Raw genomic sequence first — 25,144 nt, 5'->3', positions numbered from 1 at the left:
AGGCAAGGATAGCGCAATGGACTTGAGAACACAGAAGATAGAAGAATGGAAAGTGTTTGATATAGCGTTTTTATTAATTAAGTAATTGCATATAAGCATATAATGTAACTGCACTCTTGGTATATACATTATGTGTAGTAGAGTGTTTGTAGTGTGTAGATTTGTTTGTTGTAGATTATAAAAAATTAATAAAAGTGTACCTATGGGTACTTAAAAATAAATAAATAAACATTCCCACAGGAAGCGGCAATTCAGATGTAGAGCAGATCAGGTGTATCTCACCAGTCCATCAATGGGGGGATTATCTCTCCTTAGCTGTTGTGTCGTGCTAACAATGGCAAAATGTGCTTCTTCCCTAAGGCTAGGTAGCTGTGATAAACATTCCCACAGGAAGCGGCAATTCAGATGTAGAGCAGATCCGTTTGCCTACATGTATCTCACCAGTCCATCAATGGGGGGATTATCTCTCCTTAGCCTAAGGGTCGTGCTAACAATGGCAAAATGTGCTTCTTCCCTAAGGCTAGGTAGCTGTGTGCTTCCTTTACAAACTTCATTAGCATAAAATGCAGGCTGAATACAGTCTCTTTGAAACCTCTCACAACAGGTTATTGCAAGCAGCAAGTTCTCTGAGCCTATGGGTAAATGTGTGCACAATCCATATGGTGTGTTAGCGAATATCAGTCCACAGCAAAATGAATATTAGTCCATTTCTCAACAGCAACATGGGTTTGCATCCCAGCTTCTACCATGGAAGCTCTCTGGGTGACTTTGGGCCCATCACAAACTCTCAGCCTGGCCTGTCTCCTGGGGTAGTTGTTGTGGGGAAACTGAGGAGGTGAATGATGATGTAAAGCTGGTTTGAATCCCAACTTTGGGATAAAAGCAGGATACAAATAATAAATACATGCAAATAAATTGCGTGCCGCATTATTTTAACATTGTCTGAAAGGGCCATAACATTTAACTTAAGAATAATTCCGTTGATGCAATATTATTCCACTGAAGTTCTGTTGATTCATCTTGTCTGGTATTGGTTTAGAGATGAATAGATGGCCAAATATATGATGAAAGTTTTATGTGGTCATGGTTAACTGTGAGCACATCTAAATAGCTGGAATCTTGTGGCAACTTAAAGACACTCTCACAAAAACCTAGCCCATTTATTTGTATGCTGTGGGTTGGATCCACCCAGCATTTTCACTGCTGAAAAAGGAGGGGGGTCCCTTTTGACCATGGAAAAAGTTCATAGAGCCTGATGGGGTTCCTAGGACCTGCACTGATAAAAGCCATGTAGGACAGGAGGTGCAGTAAGGAGGAAAAGCAGGTTAGATTTAAACAGCTTACTGAATCAAAGCCTATGAGCAGATCTTAGGGTTCTCAAACATGGCATGGCAACCAGTGGGAGGGTCGTGAGCAGGGATATGGGGAGCACTATGGCAGCTGTGGTCTCATGTCATTTCTGGTAAGACAAACAAACAAACAAGAAATGACATGGGTAGCTTTACTTTCTAGTAAAGCCACAAAGCTTCTGGTGATTCCTAGAGCTACCCTGTGTTACTTCTGGGTTTTTTTTTTACTGGAAATGACATGACACTGCACGTGACACTATGGTGTTTTTTAATTATTTTTATTTTTCTTAAAGTGGGAGTGGGGATGGAGGATACCTTGCTCCCACCAGGGGAATAGGTTCCCTAGTGTATCTGTACTGTGCAGGTATTATATGTATGAAATTAGTAAACCACAAACAGCAGGTTGAAGGGTCATGATGTGCAGGAAGCACAGGCTAAAATGCAATTATGTGAAATACCTATCTAATCAGAAAGAATGATGCCAAAAGATCACACAGGAAAAGGAACAATCCCTGCAGTTTGCACTACTTGAATGGTAAAGTATCTTCAGCAGTGACAGAGGATTACTTAATCGCTGCCCTCATGTAGTGGGTCCCCCCCCCCAGAACCAGTGTTCCCTCTAAGCTGTGTGTGTGAGCAGCTGCTCCTCAACACAGGAAGCCCTACTCAGCAGCAATCTGGAGCCACACAGGATCTTGCACCACCCATTGCCCATTTTAAGATTACAGCAGTTATCTTCTGTTGAGGATGTGAACTGCTCCAGTAGGGGGGGAATTAGAGGAAACACTGCCACAAACTGTATTTCTTCCTCCTTCTTTGAGTTTCTGATATCTGTGTAATTTTCATTTATTTACCAATATCTTTGTGGCATGGGGAAAGCTTGCCTAGTGGCGTAGGAAGGTTGTGTGCTTCCCCCCCCCAGTCTTTGATTTCACAGTATTATTTTATTGATCTTGATGTATACTGCTTTTTTGTTATGTTTGTAAGGTGCCTGGAGCACCTTGGGCTCAGGGGCCAGGCAAACAACCCACCAGCAAATGCATGTACCCTCTCTACCTATAACATTGTTGTGTTCCGTAAATTGTATAGCAGAGCTAAAGGTCATATGCCAATAAGCAAACAGGTAACATATAGCATTACTCTTTTGTTGTGCCTTTATATATGGCTATGTGGCTGTTTGCACTGATGACTATGAAATGTGTTCATATTTTTAACAATTTGCATTCCATTTGATTTATGATGCTTTTGTCTCTTCAGTTCCGCCTGTCATAAGAGTCTTTCCAGAAAGCCAAGCCCGGGAGCCTGGCGTTACTGCAAGCCTTCGATGCCATGCTGAAGGTATCCCCAACCCACAGCTTGGCTGGTTGAAGAATGGAATTGATATTACTCCAAAGTTGTCCAAACAGTTAACTCTTCAAGGTAAAGAAACATATTTTATAATTTTCTAAAGACATAGCATGTCTTTTTTATCTGACTACAAAGACTTCAGAGAGCAATGTGAACTTTTAAACTGGTATCATTTATTTATCCTGCCTTCAGGCAGAGCCTTAAGCAACAAGTGTGATGTGTTAGCTCCACCACCTTGAAAGTGAAACTGGCAGTGTCGGTGCCTACAAAGTAATTGTGATACAATTATTTTCCTTGTTTTCCTGGCAGTAGCTCTTTCTAGTTCCCCTTATCATGCTGTGTGCACAAATACTCTCTTGGGAATTGACTCCATATTGGAATTTTACATTTAAAACAGTGTTTTTAAAAATGGTGCACAGTGACAGACAAAAATACAGCTTTTGAATAGAATGAGGAACATTATATTATTTTTTATTTGTAGTACTTCCATAGCATCTCCTGAAGGTTATTGCTATTTGGCCCAGGACTGGATTAAGACACGGTGAGGCCCTAAACTATGTTAAATTTAAGAGGCCCCATATCATTACCATAAAAATGGTATTTTTTTTAGTAATGTTTTGGTATTTAGAGGCTTCTCATAATCTGAGATCCTAAACTGTATTTTACTTAGTTTTAGGGCTGTCAATTCTGATGTGAAAAATGCTGGGAGATTTTGGAGTCAGTGCCTAGGGAGGGAAGAATTTGGGAAGATCAAGGAGATCAGAGGGGTTATGATGCCATAGAGTCCACCTTCTTATTTGCCTATTTTTTTCCCCTCAGGCAAACTGATCTTTTTAGTCTGGAGATCAGTTGTAATTTGAAGACAACTCCAGGCCCTAGCTGGGGGCTGGCAATCTTTCTTTGCTTGTGCGTAATTTGATTAAGCTTCATGATGATCCCACCTGTTACTTTTCTTCCTCAAACTGTACGAGTGCTACACAAACTCATTTTCACATGCAGGGCATGGACGGCAGACCAGAGTCTTGCTTGTGCTAGCTGGTGTCTAAAATGAGTGCCATAACAGCAAACTGAGGAGGTCTAGGGTATTGTGGCTTCAAACACACTGTCATTTATTTAGAAGTACATGTAACTTAAACTGTAAGTGACAGAATGGTCTTACTTGGCTGATCTAACCAATGAAGACATCCCTTTAATCATTAATTTAGCCCACTTAATAATCTTATGGGATCTTTGCCACTCCTAGGAGATACCTTCCTAGCAGCAAGAGCAAATTACAGACAGACAGCCTTAACTATCTTCAATGAGGTGTTAGAGAAGGAGGTATACCTGGAATTCCAGGACACTGGAGATTGGCCATGAAACCTCTTATAATGGATTTGCAGTTGTCTGAGGACCAGATAACATTTGATAAATAGAGTTTGGGTTCTGCAGTTTTTCCTGTGTGTAGCAGATGGTACCACCCTTTACACTTATTTTGTTATGATTATTATTCTTTCCATAACCTATTGGTGGTTCGTTCTTGCCAAGGACTAGCATGCTAATAATTTAGGACTGCCATTTGTCTTTTGGTTGTAGTTGTCCAGGTGCTGCGAGTGTACTATTGCAGTAGTTGTCCAGGTGCTGCGAGTGTACTATCGCATTAAGGTTGCCAACATCCAGGTGGGTCCTGGAGTTCTCATGGAATTCTGTTTCCAGGTGGGGCCTGGAGTTCTCATGGAATTCTGTTGCACTACATCCCTACTAATCTCCCTCACCAAACTCCATACCCAAATCTCCAGGCATTTCCCATTCCAGAACTGGCAACCCTGTATGGCACTTCCACATGCAGCCGTTGGAATTTCTGTGTTTACAGCAGTTCTCCAAGCCCTCACAATGACACCAAGCTCTGTGATTGCTTGTACAGCCCTCAAACAAAGGTGTAGGGCAAGTTTCCTGTCATTAGAATACTGTAGTGAAAACAGGAAGAATATATAAATATGTATTGTGCAGTTACTATTTGTTTTGTAATAGTTCCAGAAAGCCATTGGTACCCACTCAGGGTGCAAATAGTAATTTCTTGTTCTTCAAATACTGTATTGCCTTGTACTCTACCATCTGCTTCTATCAGAGGGCTTCCACAATTGCGGAAAGGGGTGATTTCCACTGATTCGACCAACTGCAGACCCTTAGTTTGTTCCTTCTCCTATTAATGAGGGTCTCTGTGCCCCCTAGAACAGCAGTTTTCTTGGTTGGCTCATTGAGCTGGAGGGGGAAAGTTCTGCTCAACAAGTTTGACTTGTTAATCTTATAGGCTTAAAGACTCTGATAGACTATCACAAAAGAACATTCCCCATGTGTGCATACTTGTCTTGGAGATCAGAGATGTATTAGTTGGGTTGTTGTGCAATGCTTATGTTGGCAATGAAGCATAAAAAATATTGTGCATAAAAAGTGACGTTTCACCAACAACCAAATTTCTGTAGACATGTTTTGTATACACTAGTAGACACTGCCAGAAAAGCTAATAGTTTAAATAGGTTGGCTAAGTCAGATGTCTACATGAGAACTCTTTAAAGTACAATAACAAAACTAAAATAGTCACATATTTCTTTCTTTTTCCATGAACAGCAAATGGCAGCGAAGTTCACATTAGCAATGTGCGTTATGAAGATACAGGGGCTTACACCTGCATTGCAAAGAATGAAGCAGGAGTGGATGAAGACATCTCTTCACTTTTTGTGGAGGATTCTGCTCGAAAGACCCGTATGTAGCAATTGTTATGTTATTTCACATCTAAAGAAGAAACAGCAAGGCTAATTGCTGTGGTGTGGGTAAACTGTAGTAGATCAATGTATAAGAACCACTTTATCCAGCTATAATATACTTGGGGGTAATGTTTTGCATTCCAGCCTCATATGTCAGGAATGTGGCCAGCTTGGTCTCCCAAAGTATTCTGTGTAATAATCAACTTGTCATATTTGCAGTTGCTTATAAAGAATAGTAACCTCCAGAAAGTTGGTCTGACAGAAAGAAATTATAGCTCTGTTGTTAAGACCTGTGTTTTACCTTCGACTGATCATTGTCCCTTTGCTTCCTCTCTCCCTCTCATATGCATTCACACACACAGTTGTAGACTGTGTAGACAAGAGATTTGTTGACGGTTCATTTAGAGTATTTGATGGGATTTCAGTCCAAGTCCAGGTGTCCCCAACCCTTTTCAGCCTGTGAGTACCATGGAATTCTGCCACAGAATGGTGGGTAGAACTACAAAATGGCTGCTTCAGAAGGCAGAGCTAATCACAAAATGGCTGCCATGATTGGCGGAGCCAACCACAAAATGAGGTCATGAATAACTAATACTAGCCCTTCATGCATAACCAATATAGTACACCTTGAACATTTTAGGCAGAATCTCTGTTTAACAAGATGCCTTTTAAAATTAAAATGTTGTTTAAAATATTGCCCTGACATATACACAGCTTACCTTCAGTTACACAGGGAAAATCCTTGTGCTGTGGTGGCAGTTGATGCCAAAGCAACTGTAAAAAAATCTGCACAGCCAATCAGATCTCCAGTTCCCAGTCAAGAGCCCTTCTGGACAAAAACTCCGCCTGTCTCTGCCCGTTTTTTAAAAACACTTGGGCACCGGGAAAGATGTCAGAATGTGGCATCCATGGGCATCACATTTGGGTCCTAGTCTTTCAATTAATCGTTTCCTGAACTGCTGGAAGAACCATTTGGAATTATTTAAAAATCATGGAATTCCATGATGACAGGAGAAATATCTACTTTTAAATAAAGGGTACATGGAAATTTGAACCTATTCACTCATATGGCTGCCTTCATTGTTGATAACGTTTTCAAACATATTGTAAAGAAACAGGATGTAAATAGGTAGAAAACAGATGATTTCTAGGCATCAGCACAAATTAGGTTCCAGTTGTGTAGGTAGATTTATAAGTGTAATAAATACATTAGAAAATACCACACAAAATAATTAAATAACCTTGATCGGTGTTCCATTTGGGATATATGGTTCAAGGAATAATTCAGCATAGCTGAATAGTATAAATATTAACTTTAGAAAGCCTTTAACTCAATTCTGTATAACTTTTTCATCACAAACTATAGCCATTTAAGCCCCAAAGTTCTGCCTTATCACCTTGATAGAGTAGTTCTTATTGTATAAAACAATAGAGATTTTCCTTGAAAGGATCACTACTTGTCCTAGTCCAGGTTAATATTTTTGTACCATGAAAAATCAGATTATGCATGATAAATTTGCAAATAACAATAGCAGGGAGTAATGTCTGCGGGCCTTGTTGTTGTTGTTCAGTTGCACAGTCAAGTCCGACCCTTTGTGACCCCATGGAACACATCATGCCAGGCCCTCCTGACTTTTGTCGTCCTCTGAAGTTTGCTTAATTTCATATTCATTTCATCGATAACACTGTCTAACCATCTCATCCTTTGCCGTTCCCTTCTTCTTTGACCTTCAATCTTTTCCAGCATCAGGGTCTTCTCCAGTGAGTGCTCCCTTCTCATTTGGTGGCCAAAGTATCTTGTCAGTCTATGCATTGTCAGTCTATACTGAGGGCCTTAGTTAATTTTAATTGAAGTATGTCACAGCTCTCAAAAACAGGAGTATGTCACAGCTCTCAAAAACAGCAGAAATACTAGTACATTTTTTCAGGTCACATGATTAAATGCTTCTAATTAAAAACCTTTTTTTACATTGCAAATGTGATGTCACATCATAGTTTTCCACTGTACAAATTAATTTTCCATTACAATTGGCTTTGGCTAATGGTTCTTGTCAAAACTGAAATTTTCTAGCTCTGTTGACAGCAGAGTTAAATTCCAAGATATGAGGACATTTCTGATACGATCTTCAAAACTGAGTAAATTATTAGTCATTGAGTTAAGATCTCATTTATCATCTCCCCTCTTCTGCCACCTCTTTTCTTCCTTTTCTAGGGAAAAAAATGAAACTTACTAGAGTCACACCATCTTTGTTGTGTGTGTGTGTGTGTATAGGAACAGAATGACTGATAGTTACATTAGTAGTATCTCCTGATGCATTAATTCTAAGAGTATTTAATAACATAGGATGCTTGTCAATAATCACAAATGATATCTGATTGATAAGTAAAATACCACTTGACATACTTAGTAACCTCCAGGTATATATCATAGCTGCCATCTCTCCTTGGATAACAGTCTCTGTCATGTTGTCTAAGCATGAAGTTGCAAGATGATATACAATTAACAAAGTATATATTGACATTAATAATTTCTGGTGAAGGGAACTGCTCAATAGCTGTAATTCTTACACAGTGAAGATACTTAACATACCTGTTAGTAGCTAAAATTAAATTCATGTTGACCATATTCCACCCAAATCCATATTCCCAGAATTTCTATAACAGGTCTTATCCTATGCAACAGTAATCTATCCAATATCTCTATTACAGGATCTTGCCTTATTATTCATCCTTGAGTCCAAGGAGATAAGACAGGTTAGAAATGCTTTAAACAGAAATAAATACAATTATCTATGGAACACTTCCCTTCCCCCAAGTGTTAGCAGTCTGTCACACATTACAAACTTAGTGGAAACCAGAGGCCCTGTTTCTTGCTTGGATCCTGGCAATCCATGCCTTTCCATTTCTTACCATTATTCAGATTGCTGGATGAATGGGTGAAAGTGACAGAGCATATGACCTTTTGCATCATGTTTCTCAAAATTTATTCCCTTGGAAATCATCCCTTATGACCCAGTGATATATCCTTTGGCAAGCAAGATGCACAGACTGACAAGATATGTGCTAATGGCCAAATCTCACTTGCACAAATCACCATAATCTCTATTTCTATCTCTAGAAGGAGAATAATCCTGACCTATCTCCCCAGGTTATTTTGGCTGAATAAGCAAACATTATAAAACATTTTCCCATTTCAAAGACAAATAAACAGTGCTATGATCGTGTTTGCAAATGATTATGATGAGAATAGAAAGTATTATTCTTTTAGAAATTAATCCCAGAAACCTGACCCATGGAAATGAATTACCCAATAGGAGAGATATGATTAACTTCTTTTTGTTTATTTGAAATAAACATTAAAACTGGATTTGTAAGGTGTTCAACAAGTACATGCTGTAAGAAATCAGGAAAGTGGAACATTTTTTTTTTTACCTAAGCCAAGGAAAGACAGAACAAAACACCAGAAAAAAAATTACTTCAGTCCCTCAGTCCCTTCCTTCCCATCTATCAAGCTAATTTAGAACATCACCAGCCAGCACATGAGAACATAAATCACCTGTAAGGACCTCCCCACGGTGGGTCTCTTTTACTATAGAGTTCAGTCCCAGTAATTCAAATGTTTTTCTTGTAGCTGTGCTTCAGTTCATAAAAGAACCAAACAGGCAGTTGTCATGAACCTCACATTTGATTGATTTATGGGGTTTCCCAGAAATCAGCACTGAAGTGACTGTCATGGAAAAAAACATTAAAACATGATTTGTAAATCTGAAATGCTGTATTGATTTCCATCATAAATTATTAGAATACGGCTATTAAAAGTACCAAGCATTGTAGCTACTTATCTAATATGTTCTCTGAACCAGAAGATAGACATTCTGATGCTGTTTTAAATGTGGGATACAATCCTGCCAAAGTTAAGCACTTTGAACTCATTCCTGTTGATCTGAGTGGGAAACATAAGCATGTGTTTAATGCTGAGATGAAACAAAGAAAATTAAAAGCATTGCACTTTGGGTGGTTCATTCTCATGTCATGGAGAACAGTAATATAAACTTCACTCTCTCTTTTCCCCTCCAACAAATGAAAGCTTCTAACTCCATTGGTCCCGTTTATGGAGGCCTTGTCTGGACTTTGGTACAGGACACTGAAGCAATCATACCTTATGAACAACAACCTCCATTAGTCAATTACTCATCTGTGAATGCTCAGTATCTCAGTGACCAAACCATTTGTTGGATATTTACTCCCCGTTTTTCTAGTTGAGACAGAGAAAATGAAAAACAAAACTCAAGATGCTCCAAGTGCTTGTATCTGGCACTGTTATCATGTCCCACAATGTGGCAACCGGTTGTCAGCATGACTGGCTGAAGCAGTCTGGGAAGGAGTCACCCTTCTATATCAGAGAGGCTGAAGCAAGAATCATTTCTTGCCAGTTGCAGCAGCTTTCCCCAACAGTGTTCTTTATTTTTACTTACAGCAACTAACTTACATGTTTCTCAGCTGGGAGAGAAGTAGTTGCATCACTCTTTCCACTCTGCCAGCCCCAGATTGCACCATGTGGCTTTTTAAAAGTCCTGCTCCAGCATACCCTCTTGCACTGTCCCACCCCTCTGGTCCAAAGATATTTGTGTCTTCACCCGGGGGGGGGGGATTTCTCCACACTAACTACACCTTCCTCATTTGCTGGTACAGGGAAGCATGGCCAACTTCCCCATGAGCCATTCCAGCTTCTCTCCTTCATCTTGGCCCTGGATCAGCAGTTGCCCTTGTTCAACTTCTGCCTGGCAAACATACAATGGTTCAGGCCCTGTGGGGGACCTCTGTTCCTTCCACTGGAGGTCTACTGCAATCCTATGTGGATATTTTGATAGGTTTACTTTTATAGGCTGTGTTTCATACAGTTATACAACTTTTAGCAATTTTTTTTCAATTTTTGACTATCTATGTTTGGAATATTACCTCTACTTCAAAAATCTACGGCAGTGCACATTGAAAAAAACTATTACAGCATATACTGCAGGCTTGACATACCTTCCCAGCAGAGCCCTAGAGGTATCTGTTTATAGCACATGAATCATTTACTTGTCCCTAAGGAAGGTCTTGGGAGGGCTAGGGTTTTTTTATTACGATAAAGGTTCTCATATCTTGCTAAGGCTGAGCTGAGGTAAAAGATGTGTAGGTTCCATTTCTCTTCTTCTGGGTTTGTTCAATAACAACAACAAAACCAGAAGATGAAATTTGCTGGAATGAAACTGTTAACATGAAACAAATCTTCAAAGCATTTACGTGATGCTTACACTTTAAATTTGAGATTAGATGTCTAAGATTTAATAACCTTCAAAGTCTCTTGCTGGAGATTAATATACCATATTTTGTAGCAAGCAAGAAAATAGAGTGATGGATAAGACATTTAGTAGACTATGTGATGCCTGTTGCTGTTAGCAAGAATAAAAGGAAATAAATAGTCTGAGCTGAGGCTTTCGTAGAAAATGGAAGGTATAATTTATTTTAAAGTTTCTTGCAGATAGCACATTCCTGTTCCCGAGAGAAGCCAGTGCTCCTAGATGATAATGATTCATCATCAAAATGGAAATTCGAGATTAAAGTAAATGAAAAACACAGTGAAAGCACTTTGTCATACAGTTGTTACATTTATGTCTCCGTGAAGTCATGAGTTAAGCTTCTTTGACAGCTTGGTAAGATTTTAACAAAAGATGGTGATCAGAAGCCCTCTTGACATTCCTGTTAGTACTGGAACAACAAATATATCTCTCAGTTGCAATATATTTATCAGCCTAGTGTATGCACATAACATGACAACATAGTTATCCACACAGTAAGCGAATGTGCCCAAACTTACAGACAGAATTAGTTTTCATATTTTTAGATAGTATCAGAAACAAAATATTTTTGCACACAGGAAACTTCAATGTAATGATCCAGTTTTGAGGAGGTACAAATTTAGAAGTGAAATTTCATCAACTTCTTGTTGATTCCAAAATCAAAAATCAAAGTGTTACCTTTACACCTGAAAAGATGTAACAGTTTAGAAGCCCTAAAATTCAAACAGCAAGCTTGCAAATTATGCAACAGAAGAGCAATTGTATCTGGAGATGAGATGCGCATACAGTGCTGAAGATCTTAAAGGTCTCATATTTTACATTTAAATATCTATGGAATTTCAGGCACCCTTAACTTCATTCCCCAAGTTCACATTTCAGGTGCACGTGTCCTTACCCAACATCTTAGGGCAGCAGTGTCAGCCTTTCCCTATTATAACTATAGAATTTGGGGCTCTAGCCCACTCGCATACCAATGCAACGAGAGAAAGTGGAGGGAGGGGGGAATTGTATCAGACCTAGAAGTGACACCACTTCTGGGCAACTCTCAGAACTCCCCAAATCTCCATCTTCTTTGCCTGGAAGTGGTGTCACTTCAAAGTTCAATGCAATTCCTCCAGCTTTTTCTGGCTGCATCTGTGGGTAAGTGAGCCCTAAGATGTCCAGACAGTCTGTGACTCAGGGTGTACCCAAATGGGTCTGAGGGGAAGGCACTTGGGCCAGCCTCCTAGGGCATGGAAAGCCATTGAGCCAGCCTGATAGAAGTTCACTTGTAGGCATTATAGTCCATGGGGGAACTAATTTTATTCTGGTGATCTGCTTCTTTTTTCTCCATTCTCACTGAAACGTTGTTCTTCCTGTACCCCTGCAACAATCACTGCTGGAGTGATAAGGAATTAGCCTCTCCACTAACTGTCAGGCAAGAGATGGGAAAACAAGACTTTTTATGCTGTATAGTTTCCTTCTACATGTATTCACTCATTAGCCACTGATGGGGAAAATATTCCCAGAATATAATTGAGCTTATTAATCAAGACATCAGTGCTAGCTTTGGTTGACTTGAAGCTGCACCAGAAGAATATTGACTGACTCCTTCTTCCGTTATCGGTCCCATGAGGAGGAAAGATGTCTGAGCAAGGAACACTGCCTCTAACTGTGGAGGGGGAGGGGGATATGTGTGTCTCACCTCCACCCAAATCCTGGAAATGAAGGTGCCAAAAGCATGCTACTGAGGTGATTGCCGAACACAGCTTTTAATACGTCAATTGTTGTAATGTATCGAGACCAGACTACGTGTATGGCTAGCGCTCCACGTGGTCATGCAAAGTGACCGAGCTTCGCTTCGGAGAACAATGGGCCAAGCAGATCCTAGCAGCACCTATCAGAGAGCTAGGATCCGAGTAATGTTCTATGGAACGACTGGCCACTGTAAATAGCCACTCACTAGAGTAGGGTGTGTTTTGGGTGTGGGGTTCACTGGGAATATAAACCAGTCTGCGAGCCGATCAAAGTTGTCTTGTTCTTCATTAAATAAAGTATGAGAGCTGAGTCTCAGTACTTTTTACTGGTGATGAAGGTGGGATCACACCTCCCATGAACAACAACCACGACGATCCGAGCATCGCATCAGGCCCCAGCACCGAGAACACCGCACATTGCTCCGCACTGTGCCCCGCTTCTCTGGTCACTGTGCACCATGCCGCTCCTCACACCACTGACCCCGAGTGCAGCACTGCGCCTTGCTCCAGTCACTGCCGCCAGTGCTCTCGAGCTTCACCCTCCCCGTGGAAGTGTTAAGATGGTGGCCCCCCCGGAGAGCATCACTGCTTTTGACATCACTCGCCCCACACAGTGGGAAACATGGCTCGAGATCCTGGAGAGCCACTTCTCCTTCTACGACATCGTGGATGTGGAGAAAAAGAAGACCTTCCTCCTCCGGTCCTGTGGCATAGATACGTTCCTGCTGCTGAAGGACCGGATCGCACCCAAACAGACCAAGAACAAAACTGACACGGTGCTGGTGAAGGCACTTACTGACCACCTTTTGCCCAAACCCTCGAAATTTGCTGAACACATGGACTTTTTTGCGCACGTCCAGGGTCCAGATGAGACCACTTCTGACTTCCTGGCAGGACTCCGGAGGGTGGCTATGAGGTGCGCATTTCCAAGCCTACCTGACACACTCCTCAACCAGTTTCTTGTGGGCCTCCGAGAACCCAAATTGCGGCAGAAACTGGTCAGCCAAGATGATTTGGACCTGGACAAGGCGCTCCATTAGGCCGTCGCCTACGAGAAGGTGCACCAGGACCGCTGTGGCAAAGCGGTCCACCGCACCCAAGCAACCATCGCATCAGACGGCTCCAAAGACGAGGAGGTGCTCCAGGTCCACCACAGCCCGTCCCAACAGCCACAACGGTTAGCGGGATCCTCCTCAGCCAAGGCTTCATCATTGCTGTCATCATCTTGTGCCAGCTGCGGGGAAGTGCACGAGCGCCAGTCTTGCCTCTTTAGAGACACCGTCTGCCGGACGTACAACAACTCAGGACACATCGCCCGGGTATGCTGCTCATGAGGTCAGTGCCTGAAGATGGGAACCCACTCGGAATCCATCAACCTGCACACCCTCTCGACCCACCACCAGCAACACCTGGTATGTAACTTGCCCCCCGATAGCCCTAACAAGATGCACATGACTGTATTAATTGAGGGGTCCCCCTGTAGCATGGAAATTGAAACGGGTTCATCTTTTCCCATTATTTCTGTGGAGATCCTCTGCATGCTTTGCCCATGGGGGGGGACCCCTCCTGCAAAAGTCACAGGGGTTAACATTACGGGACTGTAACAAGAATCCCGTGGGGGTCCTGGGCTGGGGCAAGTTCCGGGTACAATTCAAAGACTTTGACGGTCTCCTGGACCTGCTGGTGGTGGAGGGCCAGCTTTTGAGTTTACTGGGCCTCTCGTGGTTTGACCCACTGGGATTTATGGCTACGGGGTATTGGGCCTGCTGAACTTCTATCATTCCTTTCTGCCCCTCAAGGCTGCGGTGGCGGAGCCGCTTCACCGCCTACTCGACAAAGCCTCCCCGTGGGTCTGGAGGCCGGAGCATACCACCGCGTTCTGGGCGGTTAAGGACCTTTTGGTTCCAAACTCGGTCCTCTCGCACTTCAATGAGGCATTGCTGGTGGTCCTCGCCTGCGACGCATCACCTTATGGGGTCAGGGCAGTCCTCGGCCACAGGCTGCCGGACAGCCGCAAGGTCTCGGTAGCATATTATTCTCGGAAACTGTCTTCCGTGGAGCACATCTACGCGCAGATAGACAAGGAGGCACTGAAGGTTGTGGTGGGAGTGAGAAAGTTTCACCATTACCTGTATGAGAGGCCCTTCATGGTCCTTATGGACCACAAACCACTGCTTGGCCTCCTGGCCCCCGACCGCCAGACCCCCCCATATGGTCTCTCCCCGGGTGCTCCAGTGGTTGATTTTCCTGGTGGGCTACTCATATGCACTCGTCCACCGCTCGGGAAAAGCGATGGGACACGTGGATGCTTTGAGCCACCTCCCACTGCCTGTGGGTTACCTGGACCCAACTCATCAGATTGCACTGCTGGAGACCCTCCCAGACCAACCGATCCATGTCAAGGAAATGGCATGCTTCACTGCCAAGGACAAGATCCTCAGCCACATCTTGGAGGGGGTGGCCCTTGGGCCAGGGGGAGTCTGACTTCAAGGCACTTGCCTCCCGGAAGGACGAACTGTCATCCCACAAAGGTTGCATTATGTGGGGGAGTCGGGTAGTAATCCCTGCACCTTTAAGAGAACGGGTCCTCACCGCCCTTCATGAAGCACATCCTGGGGTGGTATGGATGAAGGCCCTGGCTAGAAGTTATGTTTGGTGGTCAGGGCTTGACTGAGACGTAGAGGACGTGGTAAAGAGATTCCAGCCATGCCAAGCTTCCCAGATGGAGCCGCCCTGGGCCCCGGAGTGAGCCTGGGAATCCTCACATTGCCCCTGGTCTAGGCTGCACTTGGACTTTGCGGGGCCATTCCAAGGGCAACTATTTTTCATCCTCGTAGATGCCTAAAGCAAGTGGCTGGAGGTCGTTCCCGTGCCATCCACCTCCTCGAAATCAGCGATCCAGTCCATGTGGCGGATCTTCAGTGCCCAGGGCATCCCAGACACCCTGGTCACTGACAACGGCACGGCATTCACGTCTAGCGAGTTCCAAGGCTTCACCTGGTATTACAGGATCTGGCATGTCAGGTCAGCCCCCTTCCACCCAGCTACCAACAGCCAAGCCAAGCGCATGGTTCAGATGACCAAGGAAGCGCTCCGCCTCCTGGATAGTAAGGACTGGGATTACAAGCTGGCTGCCTTTCTCTTTGGCCAGAGAACAACACCACACACTTCTACCGGATGCAGCCCTGTGGAGCTACTCCTGGGCAGGCGCCTGATGACACGGCTGGACCGTCTGCATCCAGATCGGGGCCCCGAGCAGGTACCAGGCACTGAAACGCAGGAAGCGGCCAGGGGCTTCTTCCCGGAGGATCCAGTCCACATGCAGAATTATGTGAGGGGCCCACCATGGATTCCGGCATGAGTTGTGCAAGTCCTGGGACCCAGGTCCTATGAGGTTTCAGGAAAAGATGGTTAACTGTTCAGACAACATATTGACCAACTTCGCCAGCGAGTATTGCCTTTGGACCCAGAGGACTATAAGGACCCATGCATCCCGGATGCCACAGTGCCACTTCAGCAACCCATCAGCACAGCAACTCCGGACAAGGTACCCCCGCTCCTCCCGGCCAACCAACCCGAAGACCATCCCAGCACTCTGAGCGGGTCTCCTCTGCCAGCCCCCTCATCCCCAATGCCGGACAGCATTTCGCGGAGTGCCACGATGTCGGTTCCAGCTGCGACCCCACACCTCCACCACTCTTCGCAAGCGAGAAAGACACCAACATACCTTAAGGACTTTGTATGCGGGTGTGTTTCGGACCAAGTGGGGAGGGGTGTAATGTATTGAGACCCGACCGCGTGCATGGCTAGCGCTCCACACGGTCATGTGAAGCAACTGAGCTTCACTCTGGAGAACAATGGGCCAAGCGGATTCTAGCTGCACCTATCAGAGGGCTAGGATCCGAGTAATGTCCTATGGAACGACTGGCCACTGTAAATAGCCAGTCACTAGAATGGGGTGTGTTTTGGGTGTGGGGTTCACTGGGAATATAAGCCGGCCTGCGAGCCGGCCAAAGTTGTCTTGTTCTTCACTAAATAAAGTATGAGAGCTGAGTTCACTAAGTAAGTCTCGGTACTTTTCAATTGTTGAACTGTATAGAATATATTGATGATCTGTTCCCCTTTCTACCTATTTAACTCTTTGTCTCTTGAAACTTCCAGAATCATGTTTCACATATTTTTATTTAGTAATTTACTTCATTTATACAGAGCCTTTCTTCCTAGTGGGGTCCCAAAGTGGCTTACATTGTTCTCTTCCATTTTATCCTCAGAACACCTCTCTTAAATAGATTAGGCTGAGGGTGTGTGACTGGCCCAAGGTCACCCAGTGAGCTTCCATGACAGAGTGAAGATTGGAACCTGTGCCTCCGAGAGCCTAGTCCAATTTTAGTCCAGCACTCTTACGAATACACCACACTGAGTTTTGAACTGGAACAAGGCCTATCTCTACCGTGTATTCCATTTCTTGTTGTGATGTTACTTGGGAACACTATTCTTGGAACTGGTTTCTATACAAAGATAGAGGGAGATGGCATATTATGATTGCTCTGTGAAGGTCAAAGATGAAATGTCAGCACTCTACCTGGACTCTGCCCCTTTGTGCAAAGTCATATTAAACAAATTACCACACCAACCAGTTATAGAGGCCCCTCTCCTATATGCCTAGAGTATATGACAAACAGCTGGTTCCAGGATCAGGACTCAGGTGCATGGTTGGTTTTCAGAGCCTGAGAGAGAGAAGACGAAGAGAAGAAGATATTGGATTTATACCCCGCCCTTCACTTGGAGTCTCAGAGCGGCTTACAAACTCTTCCCCTCCCCTCCCCTTCCCCTCCCCACAACAGACACCCTGTGAGGTAGGTGGGGCTGAGAGAGCTCTTTCAAGAACTACTCTTTCAAGAACACCTCTGACAGAACTATGGCTTGCCCAAGGTCATCCAGCCAGGTGCAAGTGGAGGAGTGAGTAATCATACCCGGTTCTCCCAGATTAGAGTCCACTCACTTAACCACTACACCAAACTGGCAGTTTTACAAACAAGCATGTATCATTTTATTTTATTCAGTTTATTTAAAAAATCTATATTTATTTGTATTATTATGGTAACATTCAAAGGCTTATTTTAACAGTAAAAACCCGATTTATCAAATTGCTCCAGGTTAGAATTTCCTCCAAAATATTCTGTTCCACTGCAGGTGATCTACAGTTCATTATTTACTTGTTAATCTACAGATAGTAAAATTTGTCACACAATGATTTTTCGGTAATTTATAGATGAGTTAAATATTTGATGCCTGATTAATATTTTACTCTGAATTTTTTATTCTTTAACATCAGTTACAGTTTCCCGTATTACCCCATTCAGCAGCTGTGACACTGTCACATTCTATGAAACAACTTCTATAAATCCTTTCATGTGTTCATCCACAACAAACTGAAAATTACCTGGTTCCTGCATTATGTGTCTCGGGGCTGTGTTTAAAAAATAATATGCCTTTTCCGTACCATTACATAGATCAGTTTCTAACACCAGGGCCTTTTTTGCATGTCAAAGTCTTATCACCTTCAAAGGGGTTATGTGATCTGAATGCTACTGACTTTCTCGGTGTGCAACAAAAACATCTCTGTTGCCTATAGCACAACAAAAGCCTCAAAGCTTTTGTGATTCCAATTTATTATCTAAATTTCTTCCACAGGGTGATATGAACCTCTAATGAAACTTCTCTGTTGCATCTTGTACTTGGCAATACTTATTTCTCTCATTGTGGTGTAGTGGTAAAGAGTGTTGGCCTAGTATCTGGAAAAGCAGTATCCTTGTGCCATGGAAGCTCACTGGGTGACCTTGGACCAGTTATACATTCTCAACCTAACCTACCTGACAGGGTTGTGTGAGGATAAAATGAAGGAGAGGAGAATGATGTAAGCTGCTTTGGACCCCCATTGGGGAGAAGGGCAAGGTACAAATGAATTAAATAAACAAATTTTTCTTTGGCAATTATGTTTGCTGGCTTTTTAAGTTAAACCTGGGTATGCATGGCCTAGAAACCACTGGGAGAAGGGGGAAGTGGGTACTTACTGGTGTGTGTGGCTATCTTCATTACTATGTGATGATGTCACTTCCAATGCGACTTGGAAACGCTCATCACAAAAATCATGTAAATTACCCATATGATCATGGTTCTGCTGAAACAGAGCAGAAAAATACTGTGCCCATGCATGAGATGAAATCGCAGATATGGGAGAAGGTCTTGAGTGTAAAGCACCTGAAACTATGGCCCAAAACATCTTGGAATTATTTAGGACAGTTGCTTGGTATAGTTGTTCCCATTGGTTGTTAAAAAACTCTATCTTCTTCTTTTTCATGCTCTCCTGTAACTGTTTTTTTACCTGAAAATACTTTGGGAGGAGGGACGAATCATTTGAAGTTTGAAATTGGCTATAGATACTGCGTAATTGAGATTTTAATGCTCTGCACTCAGCGGGATACCGAGATTTGGCCCTCCTATTACTCTTTTTTGTAGAATGATTAGAATGTATACAAAGTACCTGAGAGAAATGTGAAATCAAGGTATTATAAACTGAAATCTTCATTACACACCACATCTTTCTAGAGCTCATTGTATTGCTGTCACAACGGACTTTACTGCTAGTTTATTAATAATGGTCAAAGACAAGCACAAAAATAGATACAGTATCAGAAATGTTTACATAAAAATTTCCGATTATAATTAGAGTAGCAAATATAATTAAATTAATACAGAACTACAGTAGGCTCTATCAGTTGTACAAAATCTGGCAACTCTATCCATAATTCGAGACTCAAGGTTCAAGAGGAGAAGGGAAACATCAAGTTTCTCTGATCCAGTGGGGTTTTTTGGAGGATGGAAGAAATGAAATCATATCTAAAACAGCAGAAGCTGGTAATTGGATATAGACTGCTGAGTCTTTGATAACTGGAGGACACCATATTGTTATGGCTATTAATTGAAACATTCTGAATATAGCAATAATAACAGATGCCATTTACTGTAGTGGTATTACTTTCAAGTATATGTAGGACTGCAGTCTCAAACATGTTATTCTTTGTCCATAGTTACCACAACTGCTGGTTCATATAGGAAAGACTGAGGATAGTCAGGCCCACCCTCCCCATTTTAGACCACATATACTTATCTCTCATAAAGATCTGTTTTCCTGATTGTTTTGGGATACAGAGAGAAGTAAAACAAATTTTGAGAACAGTAGCATCTTAAAGTCCAACAAAAATTCTTAGGGTATAATCTTCTGTGACTCACTTAATTAGGTTCCTGATTTCTGTCAAAGTGAACTTTGACTCATGAAAGCTTATCCTCTGGAAAATTATGTTGGTCTTTAAGGTGCTACTTATTCTAATTTTGTTCTAATACTACAGACTTACATGGCTATCCACCTGAGGGTAGTAGAGGTGAGGTTAGTAATTATTAAATCTTTTTCAGCCCACTGATTCAGCAGCAGCCTGGGAAAGCCTGTAAATTTTTAGCAAAGGGAAAAGTTGGCAATGCATAACTGAGAATGTAAGATAAACTAAATATTTGAATGTAAGACCTGATTTATAAAACTGGGTTCTTGATATTTCCTTTTCCACAACCCCTCAGCACTTTCCTTTTGAAAGTTCTCAACTTCTATGTTACAAAATGTATGTTGGTTAGATTGTGTCTACTTTAATCAATTTATTTTAATATCATGTCTGGATTTGCTTCTGTCCTTCCAAAATGGAAAGTGTGTGTGTGTGTGTGTGTTAAGTGCCATCAAGTTGATTCCAGCAATGGCGACCCTGTGAATTAATGACCTCCAAAACATCCTATCGTTAACAGCCTTGCTCTGGTCTTGTAATCTGAGGGCCATGGCTTCCTTTATTGAGTCAATCCATCTCATGTTGGGTCTTCCTCTTTTCCTGCTGCCGTCAGCTTTTCCTGGCATTATTATCTTTTCCACTGAATCTCATCTTCTTATTATGTGACCAAAATTTGAGACCCTCAGTTTAGTCATTTTAACTTGATTTGCTCTAGAACCCACCTACCTGTCTTTTTGGTGGTCCATGGTATCCTTAAAACTCTCCTCCAACATCACATTTAAGTGAATCAACTGTATTCCTGTCAGTTTTCGTCACTGTCCAGTTCTCACGCCCATACCTAGTAATGGAGAATACTACAGTATGAATTATTTTGATTGCCAGTGACACATCCTTACACTTAAGGATCTTTTCTAACTCTTTCATGGGTACCCATCCCAGTCTCAATCTCCTGCCAGTTTTCCTTCTGGAAATATGTAGGATGTATAATTATTTTCTGTAGACATTTAAGTATATCCAAACCCAAATTCAGTGAACTGGAATTCAAATCTTGATGATATTTTCATGTAAATATACTAAAAAGTCATTATTATTTTGCCTCAGCAAGTTATTTTCCTCAACTTTGCCTTCTGAAGTCAGTCAAAAATATCGTGGAAGTGTCAAAGGAATTGAGTAGGGCAGTACTGAAATGAAAGTGTTATTTAAATGCACAACTCAGATATATCTTTCAACTTTTCACTTCTGTTCAATGCATTGAAATGTTCAGTCATGTTGTTCATTAGTCAGTAGACAGCAGAATAAGCATAGCTCAGACTTACCTATTATTGGTATTTCAGGTAAAAATCTAAATGAAAATGTTGTTGTTGTTTGTATTAGATAAATGTACTCTTCATTGAAAAGTGCCCCAAGATGGGTAATTTCAAATAGTAAATATGTGACTAGAAATCCTAAACAATCAGATTGAATAAAATGATGTCCCTTGGAAGTTATTTTGTAAAATGAACTTGTATCATATTCATTACACTAAAAATTGATGTGCCATTGCATGTGATTTTATCCATATTTATTCGTGTCTTCTTTTCTCTCTTTACATGCTGCAGTTGCAAACATACTGTGGAGAGAGGAAGGTACTAATATAATTTTTTTCCCTTTCTGTAATAATTTACTTGTCCCATGTATATTAAATCTCTTGCTAGCAGACAATAGCTTTAGAATTATATTAATTACCTTTTCTTTCTTACACTTTATAAATAACCATCTAATCTTAATTTTCTTATATAACAAATCATTGTCAATAATAGAACAAAAACCTCATAACGTTTGCGGGAGGGGGATTCTTGATTGTAGGATCTTAAATTTTTGGTCCCTTTCTCCCCTGCCTGTTGCTTTTACTTAACTAAAGCCCTACGAATGTATCAGCCAAAACTTTCTACAGAAACATTGACAAAGTACATAAGGATTGTCCTTGAACTCTATTCACAAGTTACAGTGACCACATATCTACAGTCTGAGTACAGTGTATATTTTAGGAACGAGCAAAAGTCCTGTAGCACATTAAAGACTAACAAAATATTTGGTAGGGTATGGACTTTCATGAGTTACTGCTCACTAGCCATGTGCAGATAACTAGGGTTGCCAGGTCTCACCTTTCCCGCAGCAGGGGGCTCCTGGCTCCTCACTGGGACTCTTCTGACACGTCATCATGCTAGGGCATCACATGGTGATGCTCTAGCATTCAGGGCAAAAGCTCTATAGTAACCATAGAGTTTCCCCCAAATGCTAGAGTTTTGCTGCACGATGGCCCCAGCATGATGATGTCACTACAGGGCTCTTTCTTACAAACAGAGGGATTTTGTTCACTGTAACATGTGAAAAGGGCTCTTAACTTGGCCTGTTGCTGTCATGAATCATTTAGCCAATCAGCTTAATTTCAGACAGAATGTTGACCCAAAGTTGTTTCAGTTTTCTTTATTATGGTCAAAGACCAACAGATCCAAAGGTGGGACTCCTTTTTTTTTTGCCAACCATGTTGTTTTCTGTAACTCCCAGACTAACAAAAGAATTGTGGCTGTTTGATTACTTGGTGAGACAAAGAAATTTATTTGCTGTAGAGCTTTAACTTGAGAAGTGTGCATGTAGGAGAAAGAATGCTGCAGTTCACTGCTGTATATTACAATATATTGTGTGTAACGTGCACTATATAAAAGTGGTATTGAATGTGCAAGATGATTAGAGAACTGTTATTTAAAAAAGTAGATCACCACTGATAGATGATTGAGAACAATGGCCAGAAAGTTGGATTTTGATGGAAGAGACATGATTCAAATCCCTGTTTAACTTAGAAGCTAACTATATTTGGGTCACATTTGAAAGCTTTCACATATTTTGTGTTGCTTTGGTTGGTCAGAATAAAGTAGAATTACTGAATACAAAGACAACCTTTCCCCATTGTTATATTGAATGTAAATTTAACTTGTATGTGAATGTAGAATAACCCCTTCTTTTTATGGCAGACTGGGGGGGGGGACCCTAGCCTTGCATTTGAGTAAATACTGTACATGGATTTGGTTTCTTGTTTTGGTTTTTGTGGGGGCTAATACAGCTGTTTATAACTTTTTGACCTTGGGTAAGTCACTTAGCTTTCCTGGTTGCTGTGCATTAAAAAAAACGGGAAACATGGTATACATTGTGGCAGAACATTTAACTCATTTTATCCCTCTACTTTTTTACAAAATGGAAAAGGAGACTTCAAAGTGCAGCATAACTGGGTGGGAGATAGGGTTGTCAAGAGAGAAAATCTTTTTAAAGTAATGTCATCAGCAATGTATGACTTCACTTCCTGGAGAACCCATAAATGACATCATACTTCTCTAGAAAGTGCTGATAACTCTGTGGTAGAACCATAGAATTTCCAGTGATTCCTAGAGAAGAGTGGCATTGCTTCTGGGTTTTCCTGAAAGTGATATCACACCATCGCTGATGACTGGCCCCTATGTCCCCACCCCATAGGATTGCCAGCCTCCAGGTGGGGACTGGAGATCTCCCGCTTTTACAACTGACCTCCAGCTGACAGAGATCAGCTCCCCTGGAGAAAATGGCTGCTTTGAAGGGTGGGCTCTATGGCTTTGGACCCTGCTGAGGCCCCTCCCCTCCCCAAACCCCACCCTCTCCTGGCTCCACCCCAAAGTCTCCAGGTATTCCCCAACCCAGACCTGGCAACCCTACCACCCCACCCAGTCTTTTGCTGGTTGCCGGACCAAGTCTGGCTACACTAGTGAAAGAGGGAAGCTGAACCTTTCCTGAGCTTTGTTTTCACATACACCAAGTCAATTTTTAAGCCATTTTTCCTCCTACAGGATAAGGACCTGTGTATCACAAGGTAGCTGGAATCCTTCCTTCTAACAACCCAACTTAAAATTTAAAAAACTTCTATGATTGGAGTGAGTCCCCCCCCCCCATGTGGGATTAGGCTAAAGACTGTGGCCAAAAGAGCCATATCTTAAAAGGAAAGGAAAGCCATTTTCCCTCTACGACCATAATTAACATATCTCCTCTTGAAGAAAAAATACCTTTTAAAAGGTTTGTTTTAATAAGGAAACCAAAGCCAGGGGAGAGCCCTTCTCCTGCCTGTGGATGATACCCCAGAGGGCTGCAACCCGAAGCACATGTACTTATGAGGAAAGCCCTTTGAATACTGTAGGATTTACTGTTGAGTAAACATGCATATGATTGAGCTTTAAATCTTCCACCACAGCTCCTGATTTACATGGATTTAGCACAATCTGAGTTGGATCATGACAATGTCACATGTTGTTGCATCCTAAATCTTTTCCACTGAAGTCAATGGGAAAACTCGGCTTTGCCTGGATCATGCTAGTTATAAAGTGGTTTAAAATTAATACTCATAATAGTTTGCTGTTGAGGCTACTCTGTTGCCACTGATATTTAAACTGGCATTTTAGACTCATACTCATTGTCTAAAATCCATAGCCTTACCCATCATTTTGAACATTTCCTCTGATTGTGCCCCCCTGAATAGAACTATAAGTAATTATGTCCTGGGGATCCATCAAATGTTGAAGTTCCCTAGGGTATGATGAATCTCCCATCTCATTGCACAGAGGCCCAATCAGCATGAAGGTGAATTATGTGAAAATGGTGGGTAAAATGAGCAACTGTATCACATCACAGAGAAATGTGAGAATAGGACCCAACTAGTAGCTTCATTATAAACAATTTTTGTGAGTCCTCTGTACTGTTTGTAGAGATTTTAATTTCTAAATATTATGCTTTACTGCTGTTAAGATAGTGGCCTTAGGCAAGATGCAAACATAGTCTTGCCAACCTTTTTACTGCCTCAGGCTGCTGTGCCAATAGGAATTTGAGCTGGAGACTTTAGTATGTGAAAGGTTCCATCTGATGATTTATGCAGATCAAATTCTACTTTCTGGTACGCTTCTTTGGTGAACAAGCATCCAGAGATCTTTGCACATTGTCCTATGGATTTCACTGTTTGGGTTCTTGGATAAACTGGAAGAGCACTCCTAGAAAATAATGACACACCGCCCCCAGCCATACACTGTCTTTCAACACTGAATTACTCTCAGAAATCATGCCAATTGTCTTGCACCACTTCAATAGTTTCTTCTTTTACTGTGAGAGTCTATGTATTATTACAAAAAATTAAGATGAACATCAAAGGCAAGGCCTATTTCAATGACAATACCAGAGTGGTTTCAGGACCAACATTTTAATTTGAGAACTTTGGGCAGTAATGATAAGGACACCATTTGTTTA

General features: G+C 41.9%; 1 protein-coding gene across 1 annotated transcript in view; it reads left to right on the top strand.

Annotated features, from left to right (window-relative positions):
* Positions 1-25,144, top strand: part of FSTL5 (follistatin-like 5) — a 337,288-nt gene that overhangs the window by 247,092 nt on the left and 65,052 nt on the right. Inside the window, exons 7-9 of the mRNA XM_015414569.1 lie at positions 2,607-2,768; positions 5,304-5,438; positions 21,448-21,474. Coding sequence (XP_015270055.1) covers positions 2,607-2,768; positions 5,304-5,438; positions 21,448-21,474 — 324 coding nt within the window. The remainder of the gene's footprint in view (positions 1-2,606; positions 2,769-5,303; positions 5,439-21,447; positions 21,475-25,144) is intronic.

The sequence above is a fragment of the Gekko japonicus genome, unplaced genomic scaffold, assembly GCF_001447785.1.
Source record: "Gekko japonicus isolate JY-2015 unplaced genomic scaffold, Gekko_japonicus_V1.1 scaffold579, whole genome shotgun sequence".
Taxonomy (NCBI): Eukaryota; Metazoa; Chordata; class Lepidosauria; order Squamata; family Gekkonidae; genus Gekko; species Gekko japonicus.
This window is presented reverse-complemented; position numbering and strand designations above follow the sequence as displayed.